Below are 12,033 nucleotides of genomic sequence, written 5' to 3' on the forward strand. Positions count from 1 at the left end.
ATTTAAATTATTTAAATATCAATATGAGTGGAAAAATAAATTGCATTTAATATTAGGTTCCAAGCGAATACAGTAAATATGCCTTATTATTATTTATTTTCTCTATTTTGAACTGAAATTTCATCATTAAATCTTGTAATATAGTTTAGTTCTTCATAGTTTTTTTTCCTCTCATTGTAAACTAGTTCTGTAAATTGAACTATTATTTAAAATTAAAAACAAAAACAAAAAAAAATATTTTCCATAGTTGAGGTAATGCTTATTCTCTCTTAATAAGTACTTCATTTCTCATATTTTAAATTACAAGTCTAATTTTTAAGGTTATGCAGTTGTGTGTGATGTAATTAGACAGGTGCTTATTTTTTCTTAAAATGTGCTTGAAAAGTGCTTATAGGTGCTTATTTTTTTAACTAAAATGTGGCTATGAACCCTGTTAGACTATGTAATTAAATATTAATATATTTTATGTCAGAATATGGCCTGTGCTAGAACTGGTGCTGTTCCACCAGGCAGCAGAATTTAGGGGCAGTAATTTTTTTTAAATTAGAAAAGCACTGGGTAGCCGAATAGAGGACCCACATAGACTGCATTGGGCAGCAAAAAAGACTAGCACTGGCCCTACATCAGAATTATACTATAAGCAGTTGAATATCATATGTTGTATAGTGAATTTAAATCAATTTTGAATCCTTTTAAAATGATGTTGCACAGTACAAAAACTTCCCAGAAACTCCTGATTTTACATATTTCAAGGTTGGCAGCTATGCTTACATATTTTTAGAAACATTTGCTTAAATTTTATTCTTAATAATAGGTATAATTATCGCTGCGTCATATATGGTTGGGATAGTGAGTGTGTTGCCAGTAGAGATTGGATAAAGCAAATGGGTGTATACAAACTTCCCAGCAAAGATAGACAACCATTTTATCATGTCTTAGCAGAAGATGGAACAAACAGATATGCTGCTCAAGGTACAGTTTCCTTATTGTATTTGCTGCAATTGAATGTATTATTTTTAAATGTTTCATTTCTGTAATATACATTAATAGTCACAAAAACTACTTTTTATATTGAGATAATTGCCTTGAATGTGCCCAAATGAAGTTATGAAGTTTCACCACCAATTTTGGGGTATTTTATTTGCCATTATTTCTGCATATCTGGATATGTGTATAATAACTCATAAATAATTACCAAGAAAAAATATGAAGTCGTGCATAATTGGTTTGACATTTTTGTTGTTGTTTATGAGTATGGAATTATACAGTAGAATTTTGATAATTTGCACCATTTACATATATATATATATATATATAAATCAAAATCTCGAAAATCAGAACGAAAAAGAAAATGCCCTATTAAGTATTTGAAGGTTAAATCTATTTTCTGTGTGTAACAAAATAAACTGGTAAAATGCAAATTAAAGAAAATTACAAAATTGAAAACAGAAAATGTTCATTTCAAAGAGGAAAAAATATAGAAAACAGGAAATTTGTACATAATAAAACCAGGGGTACATAATAAAACCTTCATCAGGGGAAAGGAATATTGAAATCAGTTAAATTCTCTCTTCTACAAAAATCCTTGCTTTTCTGTATCCAGAATTAGCTGATGAATCATTTCAATGTATTTTAATTATAATAGTTCACCCAGAAATTCCAGCCCTTTCCCAAAGCAAGGAAGAAGATCCAATTAGAACTTGTACTTTAAATAAAGAGAATTCTATTTTGTTTAAAGAACTGAAACCGGAATTGAATAATTAAAATACTTCAGTAAAAAAATAAATCAAAATTTTACTTTCAAACATATATCACATAATCCAAAGTATTTTAGTGAAATTATAAAACTTAGGTGGAAAAACATTTTTCGTTATACAATACTAAATGTTCTAAAATTCTTTAGCTGTAAAAGCAAAGAATTCCAATGGGAAGTTCATATTATATTCATATTTGTAACTTATTTCTATTTTCTAAAGAATACAAATTCCTAAAGAGCCTTTCTGCTATCTATTTCAGTAAATTTGAACACACTTATAGATATATTGACGACATTCCCTTTGAATCTAACCTTCAGCATTTTTAATCTCATTGAAAACAGCAACATCTATGTTTAAAACGAAATTAGATCAATAAAGACCAAACAGAAATAGTATATCTTGATCTAAGTGTTCATCATCTTGCAGAAATGAAACTTTTTTGTAAAAAAAAAAATCTTTTAATTTTTCTACTAAAAATCATAAATTGGTTTGGTTTATTTAATTATGGCGAAGCACACTAGGGCTATCTGCCTAAGAATAGGGATGCCTTTGTGGAGGCCTTTCTAAGGGAAACTGACTTGTATACATGTTACATATGTGGAAAACCACAAAAACGCCCATGCAGCCAGCCCGTTCACGGGATTCGAATCTCGGACCGAACTACCAGTGTTCAGCGACTTTACTGCTCTGCCGCTGTTGGGCGTCTCATAAGTTGGAACTCCAACATATCTAAAAAAGTTATTGCAAATACTGTTATTAACCTTCCAGCACACGCACTGGGCAATTTTACATGAGCGCAGACACGTCATATTTTTTATGTTATTTTTTACCGTTTTTGGCACGAAAAACGACAGAAATGAGTGAATATTGATAATAAATTTGTTAAGAAATAAAATGTTAATCTTATTGCAAAATACAAATGATATCACATTCAAATATAAGTAAATTATTTTTAAGTTCTTATGTTAGTGAGATGCAAGTGCAATGATGTATTTCATTATAGAAAATTTTTAATTTATTATTTAATAATTATATTTTAAAATCAAAGCTAATTTCAATATTCATCAAAGGCAAGTATAGTCAAATAAAAAAGGAAAACACTTTGGGAGGAAAAGTTTAGCATTACTTACTTCTGCAAGGAAATTTACTTCTTACTGGTTACAAAAACGCACATTAAACTAACCTTAATATTTTTATTTATTTCTAAAAAATAAGAATAAAAGAAAACAAGGATTGGAAAGAAAATAAGGAATGGAAATAGCTATTGTTCTCCCATCCAAAGGTTTCCTTGTTTTTTCCTTTTCTTCATCAGATAATTCTTGAAGAATGTGAGCAAAATCAGCTGGTTTGCCATGAAAACCGATATAAAATCCGATATAAAATTTACAGAACCAAATGTATTCAAATTAAAATAATACACAGCAATTAATAACACAAAATTACAAAATATTTGAGAAAAAAAATATTTTCTGAATTTTCACCCACGAGCACGCGTCTGTCATAAACTTTATGAAAAAGCTGGCACGTAGCACAAAAGCTCAGTTAAAAAAAAAGTCAAGTGACTTCCTATTGACACATTCCATGATGTGGGGAAGGGTAGAAAGGAGGAATAGAAATGACCGTCAGACGTCTCAGCTTCGATATGCGAAAAATGTGCATTAAAAACTGAATTTGTCATAAATTTGCACATACGTGCGTACTGGAAGGTTAATCAAATCAGCAGAATTAAAAAAGTTTGCAGTGAAATAAAAACACAAAAAGAAGAAATTATAATTTTCACCAAAATTTTGAAACATAATGAAATTTCTTTAAAATTTATTAATAGTCTTTTAAAGAGATCTGGAGTAGTCTACACCCTATAATTATAAAAATAAAGTATGAATTATATAAAAGTATGAATTTTTTATCTGAAAGCTCCAAAACAGAAGGATAAAAAGGATTTTTTAAAGGGTTTATAGGTTTTTATTTTTATTTTTACTTATAATTACTTAAGCCCATGACATGAAGACTTTTTACTTTTCTAATAACAGTTCATTTATTTCTTTTTTCTACCTTTTTCTGTAATTTTAATTTAAAAAAATCTAAAATTGGATTTTTCTACTCAAATCTTCAGAACAATTAATAAAAACTTTTTGACCAATTTTTAGGCAACTTTTTATGATTAATTTTTATAGAATAATTGTTTTTAAAATTTAATTAAAGTTTTAAACTGAATGATGTTCTTTGTTCCCATTTTTCAAAGAGTCACAATTTACTTTCTCTCAATTAATATTGTAATCTTTTTCTTTGTAAAAATTTAAAGAATTTTCATTGAATTATTTGGAAGTTTTTCTTTTGGTTTCAAAAGTCCGTCGTATGTTCCAAATTTTAGCCTTTTGAGCGATTACTTTCTCTCCAAGGTTTTTTTGTTTTGCCAATGAAGCTAAAATGGCAACCTGTAAGTCACTACAGTCCAGATTACTTGCTTCCATTGAAATCTAATGAAAAACAATTACATTTTTTTCCACTAAGTTTTATAATTTCACTAAAGTTTAAAATGCTTTGAATTATGCGATATATGTTTAAAGGTAAAATTTTGATTTATTTTTTTTACCTGAAGTATTTTATTATTCACTTTGGTTTCAATTCTTTTAACAAAATTAAATAGAATTCTCTTTATTTAAAATACAAGTTCTAATTGATTTTTTCCCTTGTTTTTTTTCATTTAAGTTTTATAATTTCACTAACATTTAAAATACATTGGAATATGTGATATATGTTTAAAAGTAAAATTGTGATTTTTAGTCCAAAGGGGCTTTGTCCCTGAAAGACTATTATATACTGTGAACTATTATATTTAAAATATATTGAAATGGTTTGTCGGCCAATTATGAATGCAGAAAAGCAAGGATTTTTGTAGAAAAGAGAATTCAATTGATTTCAATATTCCTTTTCCCTGATGAAGTGGCATTGAAGTTGAAGTACTCTTCTATTATGTTCTGTTTTCTTTTAATTTCTTTAAAGAATTTTTTTTTTAAGTTTTGGTTTTCACATTTATTAAATTCTTTGTTGTATTTATTACATTATTTGAAATTTATTAATTATGAATTTCAAAATTTTCGTCTTTGTTCTAAACATTAGTTCTAAATTTCTTACTTTGTCTTTAATGATAAATAAATAAATAGGCTTATATATATATATATATATATATATATAATTTAAACATTTAATTTTATAATGTTTAAATTATAAAATTAAAAATATATATATATATATATTTTTAATTTTATAATTTAAACATTTATATATATATATATATATATATATGAAGTACATTTACTTTTTCATAAATCCAGAAAAGTAAAATTAAATCTTTAAATTTTTTAAAACTATTATTTATAATTAGAAATGAATGACAGAGAGATGTAAAGAATCAAAACAAACTGAATTTCATTACTTGGATTGTTCTTACTGTACTTCTTGAAAAATCTAGCTTATGCATGATGAAGAGTGTAATAAAATTTAACATGGAAAGAGCAGATGTTACCTCAAGAATTTAGTAAAGGAAAAAGTTATAAAAAATTATGCTGTGCAGACGTGTTCGCTCTAATTGGTTCACTGGTGACGCTGAAATAATAATAAAAACAATTCGTCGCCATCCTCTTTTAGACACACTTGAAAAAAAAATAAAAATAAAAAATTGCATCTTTCCAGAAGAATCCGAAACAGCGACTAAGGTTGCCATATTGCTCAGCATAAAGCAGACTGTTGGATAATATTATTAGCAGTGTAATTTATGGATGTTGTCTGAAGTATCATCAATAACTCCATTACTTTTTGTTTGAGCTAGATTTTACTGAATCCAAATAGCAAAATTTAGTTCAAAATCAGATTGCACAGTTCCTGAATACTTGAATATTCTTATAAATAACATGTCCCTCATTGCAAGAAGAGAGAATAACAGTCAAGATTTAGCTTGTTATTTGAAAGTTTTTATTTAATGATAGTACTGTAATATTTGTAATCTCAGGTAAACAATTTATAAAGGTAAGTTGTGTAAAAACTTTTGTAATAGTGAATCTAAAAAATTTGGTAATTAGGTATTTTGCTTATCAGATAATTGATTTTCCATGAGTAAGATTGTTTATTTATTATTTAAAATGTCTGCAGGTAATCATAATGATATTGTTTATTTGTTGTTTAAAATGCCGAAGGTTAAACATGATATAAAAGACTAGAGCATTACAAAATGTATAATGCATGCTAAAAATATTACTGCATTCAGCTGGAAAGTTGAATTTTTTGATTTGCAGAATATGAAAACACTGAAGTAATTACCATATTGCTGTTCAACTTAGTCTCTACCTAAACTGTCTGTGCTTGACAAGCTTGTAGTTACAACAAGAAATAAGTTTCTTTGACACATGCAGCCACTGCAATGAACAAACCCCATCATCATCCTGGAACACGTTTCTTTACTCAGAAATTACCCAGTGCTCATTTTCTGTGATGATACTATGGAGAAATACTTTATACTCAACCTTATATTGATGAATTTAATAAGCATTTATACATGTTTTATTCCAGGTATTAAGCCCTCGTGTATCCATCTTGTATATACTTTGTGAAACTTCCACTCGTTTCACTAGGCTGATCGAGGAGTAAGGTTCAATAATGATGCTACCTTCTTGATTCTACTGAACATGACACAAGAAGACTAGTACATCTGTTTTCCTGTCTGGTGTTGTGTAGAGCCAGGAAAGTGGCTGTAGAATAGACTATTTTTAGAAATACATTTAACATTCTATAGAATCAAGGAAGATTGCAGCCATCTTGTCAAATTGTTTCTTGTATTCCTCTGCATGTCACTGTAAGCCACTGTGTGACACTTTGCACACGACACCAACTAGACAACATGATGCTTTTTCCATTGTTTTGCATACAACACTATCATTACCAAGTTCTGTCGTGCGTCATTTTGATCTCTACACTAATGTGGTAACATTGATATTTTCTCACTGTTTTGCACATGATAGCATTATTTATTCACCAGCGGTGCACACAACACTAATATGACGACACTGGCATTTATCTGTCAGCAGGGTTCGTAGCGGTCCTTATAAGTGCTTATAAGTCCTTATATTTGAAAATAAAATATAAAGGCCCTTATAGGTGCTTACTTTTTCTTTAAAGCCCTTATTTTTTTTGGTTTTTAGTGCTTATTTTTTGCTTTTAGTGCTTTTTTTTTTTTTTTTTTTTTTTAATGAACGCGCTATTTTTCCCGGTACCAAAGCCATTACTAAATAAACAACTTTTCTTCCTAATATGGAATGTCAGATGGTGAATCATACTCCCGGAAATAGCTTTTCCCCTTTCTCTGCATTAACATAACCTTTGGTGTGCACGAAGAGTACAGACAGGTGCCCGTCGTTCTATTGGTCAAAGAAATGCGAAAGTAATAAATAAAGGGAAAGTAATCGAATAGTCAAAATAATTTTGTTTTTTTGGCCAATACATTATACAGTACGAAGATTGGGAGGTTCTCCTCTTTCTCCGCAAAATCTCGAATATTGAAACTGTTACAGTTCGCTGCAAAACAAGCAACGGACTTTTTTTTTTTTTTTTTGTCACTTTCCAATCTGGATTGAATAGGACTAAAAGTTCTGCGGTCAACCCAAGCGAAGAATGATTCTATTCTGAAAATTTAACGCCGTCTGTTGAAAATTAGAATGAAAAACACCCCAGTTATTTAGTTCTTTATTCTCCCAATACCGGCAGCTGTTGATTCCGATTGCATACTATCACGTAGGGAAGAATTACGGCGCACGTATTGCGCAATAACGCTTGCAATATTTTGCAGAGATAATTAATTTTGATGTTCTGTCTGAGATTTGTTTATGAACACTTAAAAGAGTTTTACTGTGCTTGCTAAGCAGAATATTTTTCTGTTCCATTGGTTTATTTTTATATGATGCGCATATCGAAATGTCAAAAGCATTTATTTAGCGGAAAAATTTAAAGAGGGCCTACAGTCTACCCCACCCCCCTCCGCTCCTCTTTTTCAAGTTACGCTCGACTGTCCGAATATTCGCCAATTTCCAAGTATGCTTGTTAGTTAAGATTTTACTGTTAAAGGATAACTGCATAAAGCAAATTTCTGTCTTCTGATTTCAGAAATGTTCCTCTTTTTTACTTAAATTACTTTGCTTGCAATGTCTGTTAAGAGAAAACTGATATACAAAGAAAATTTAGAAAATGTTCAGAATTTAGATTAAAATTATTTAAATATCAATATGAGTGGAAAAATAAAATTGTATTTATTATTAGGTTCCTAGTGAATACAATAAATATGCCTTATTATTATTTATTTTCTCTGTTTTGAACTGAAATTTCATCATTAAATCTTGTACTATAGTTTAGTTCTGCATAGTTTTTTTTTTTTTTTTTTTTCCTCTCATTGTAAACTAGTTCTGTAAATTGAACTATTATTTAAAATAAAAAAAAAAGTAATTATTTTCCATGGTTGAGGTAATGCTTATTCTTTCTTAATAAATACTGCATTTCTCATATTTTAAATTACAAGTCTAATTTTTAAGGTTATGCAGTTTTGTATAATGTAATTAGACAGGTGCTTATTTTTTTCTTAAAATGTTCTTGAAAAGTGCTTATAGGTGCTTATTTTTTTAACTAAAATGTAGCTATGAACCCTGTGTCAGGTTTACTTGTAACACCAAGATCCTGCTGATCAGTAGCAGAGTGTTAATCAGATACTGCTCTTCAAGTATCTCAAGGCATCAAGGTGCATAGGTGTATAATTTTAAGATTGTCATGTGAATTTGTTGCTGAGTGAATGTGTATATTACTCCTCTATAATAATGCATCAATTAAACTACTTATAGATGTTGAAAATTATTAAACATGCTATTATTAAACATTTATTACCCATGTTACTTTAAATTAGTTTATTTCTTTTTAATTTTCACAGAAAACTTGGAAATAGACAATGAGATTGAAGAGATAACACACATTGAAATTGGAAGATATTTTGAGTCATACCATGAGAATTATTATCGTCCAAACAAGCAAAAGGAATTTGAGTATCCTCAAGATGGTGAGGCTCGTATGAAAATCTTAAGTTCTATCAAAGACTCATAAGTTAAGAACAACTTGTTGAAGTACAAAATAAATTTGTAAATGTTTTTGTATAATTGGTAAGGTTAGTGATTTTGTTTCATACAAAGCTTTCATTTTTTGATGGAGTTATTTTGTAACATAGTTGATGTGCATTCATATATATATTGTACAGTTTTAAGTGTTAGATATCATTCATTGAAGGCATTCTGTTAGAATTTTTTTAAAGCGGTAAGTTTTTTTAAAATTTATTTATAAACAAAATATATATGCATTTGTGTAGTTTTGATACAAACTTTCAATCAATATTACCTTTGTGTTTGCAGTATAATAATATTGCAAAGCTAAATTTTATAGCCAAGAATTAAACAAGAAAATCTAAAACTTTTTAAACAGACATTTTATTGTTTTATGAATCTTTTATATGTAAACTAAAGAAGATATCTTGAATTATCTTAATCTATCAAAATAATTGTTGAACTCTTTTTTAATATGCCTATAACACACACACACACACACAAAAAGAAAATATCAGTATCTCATATGCGTTAAAGATTTAACAGTATTCATATAGCAGTGACATAAATATGTGAACATGAATGTAGAATTTGCTTAAACTTTTTCATCTTATAACATGAATTAAGATTGTATTCCTATATTAATTTTATTATTTTTGTTGGAAATAAAATATTGTAGAGATATGTTAAACAATAAAGATAAATTGATCTAAAGTGAAGAACCATATGAGTGGTGAAAATGAAAAAATAAATAAATAAAATAAAAAAACTTGTTTATCTCTCTCTGTCTCTTTTTTTTTTTTTTTTTTTTAATATGTAATTTGATTTGTGTGATCAAATGTTTACTTTTGTAATTCACTTTGTAGAAATATGTAATAAAGATTTAATAACATCCTTTTTGATTATAAATATTGAGCAAAAAGAATTGCCTTAGAAATTTATGGTTTGAGATTTGTCTATGTAAGTAATTAATGAAGCTGTAATAATTCTTAATGTATATTGAATAAAAAGGAAATATTTGGTTTGAGTTATGTCTTGAATTTTAAGTAGATTTGTTTTGCTATATATAATCAAATCAATAATTTATTTAAATTTTTAAGTTATCCCATTAAAAAGAATATGTTATAGTAAATTATGATCTACCAAAGGAAATTTTAACATTGGAATAAGTTGCATGTAACTATTAAAAGCCTGTTACATTGAAAGATATAAAACTCAAGAGGCAAAATTACCTAGACGATGTTCCAAATCTTGAATGATGAGCTCTAATGCAAATGTTTTAATCTGAAAGAAAATTGATTAGCCCTAGAATACTGATTGATTATTGATTGGCCCTGGAATGATGGTGTTATAAGTGACTTATCCAATCAAATATAAATTAGAGGATTATCAAGAATTCACCCTTCGATTCTAAAAGATTGCGTTTCTGTCTTGAATTCTTGGGGAATTTATAGTATATCATGTCAGTGTGGTTTAAGATATATTGGCCAAACAAAAAGAGCGTTGAAGTTTTGTATCAAGGAACATGAATCTTATGTCAAAAAAGGGGAAATTAACAAGTCTTCAATAGCGTATCATAGCTGGACTTTTAACCATAATTTTGATTTTGGGTCTGCAAAAATCATCCAAAAGGCTTCTTCCATAGGCGAATTGGATTTTCTTGAGGCTTTTCACATTCACAAAGATTTAGAAAGTTTAGTTAATGATTTGAAGTCCAATCCAGTCCTTCCTAATGCCTTTAAAATTCTACGGTCTTAATTCAATTATTTTTGCCGATAGATGGCGTTACCTCCTCGCACTTGGTACTACCAGAGGGTATAAAAATTTGTTCAGTGGTTGCTTTCCATTATTTGAAGTTCAGATTTTGAGCGTAATGTGCATTTGCCCCTCGCTCCCTATTTTAACTTCGCTAATATTTCTTTATGCTTGATAAGACAGCCTGGCTCAGTAAAAGTAGGCGGCCAGTGCAACTCTGATTAAAAATCTAGTTATAACCACGTGCAGTGCTGATAAGCACCACGTGTTTTTGTGATTCCTATTTTCTTCTTTCTATGTATTTCTTTCTCCTGATGAGGAGGGACCTTTAGCTGCCCTCGAAATCGATTGAGTGTTTCATTATACCTACGCTAAATATAAGGTTGTTTTTTACGATTTTGACATGCTACTATGTCATTCAGATTCTTGAGTACACAGAAGGGTCTCTCCCAGAGTGTCTGTAGTTTGGTCAAGATCCAGTGATTCCATAATCAGGCTTGATATTCTTCCTTGAATTCTCTGTCCATCAACTTGGCATTATATCTGGTCTTCATCCTCTTGGTCACAGTTTTGATCTTTCTTCTGATGAACTGATGAATGTCCTTTAACCATTTGACTGCTATGCGGCGCAAAAGTGCTGCGTTCATTTGTCTCGAAAACTGCAATGCAGTTATTTTAGAATGCACTCGTGTTACAAAATATGCGTGAGGTCAGACTACGTTCATACCCACGGGGAGCAACAAAGACACACTGAAACTAGCAGTGCAAAAGCGCTGTGTTGCGGTTTTCGAGACAAATGAACGCAGCGCTTTTGCACCGCGTAGCAGTCAAATGATTAAAGACACTGCAGATTTTCCAAATATAGCTTAAATGAAGAAGGTGTGTCCAGCGGTCATCTGAAGAGCAGATGAAGATCATGGACAAAATTCATTTGTATTAGAAGAAATCCAGTTCTGTCATGAGCAGCACTCCTATATGCTAGCAAGATTAATGAAAATGTTTTAGTTCCAGTCTATATCTTAAAGCAAATAGAAATGGTCTGATACTGTCCAGTTAAATATCTCCATAATGCCGTTCAGCTGTGGATACTTAAGTTAGGTTTTTCGAATATGACAAAGTGCAAGAGCTGTTTGCCTTCATGAAAGACTTTCTAAAGGAAACTCTATATTGTTTCTAACGAATATTGACACTACAACTGGAAAAATAACAATGCAGCCTGTTCGCTTAGGATAGAACGATTTGAATATGGCAAAGTGCAAGAGTTGTCTGCCTTCATGGAAGACTTTCTAATGGAAACTGTGTACTGTTTCTAACGAATATTGATGTTACATATTTCACAGAAGTAAATCTAGCAACGAAATTCTGAAAAATCCTTTGTCAAACGACACTCACTA

The 12,033-nt window shown here is 29.5% G+C and overlaps 1 protein-coding gene across 2 annotated transcripts in view; it reads left to right on the plus strand.

Annotated features, from left to right (window-relative positions):
- The window catches only part of LOC118200642 (F-box only protein 21-like), a 90,011-nt gene extending 80,100 nt beyond the window's left edge, over positions 1-9,911 (plus strand). For both annotated transcript variants that reach the window (XM_035372606.2, XM_085821605.1), the window contains exons 11-12: positions 815-972; positions 8,722-9,911. In XM_035372606.2, the coding sequence (XP_035228497.2) occupies positions 815-972; positions 8,722-8,891 (328 nt within the window). In that variant the 3' untranslated portion in view covers positions 8,892-9,911. The remainder of the gene's footprint in view (positions 1-814; positions 973-8,721) is intronic.
- Positions 9,912-12,033: the final 2,122 nt, after the last annotated feature.

This window comes from Stegodyphus dumicola, chromosome 8 (assembly GCF_044657685.1).
Source record: "Stegodyphus dumicola isolate Sdum_Otavi_A_Nest chromosome 8, ASM4465768v1".
NCBI lineage: Eukaryota > Metazoa > Arthropoda > Arachnida > Araneae > Eresidae > Stegodyphus > Stegodyphus dumicola.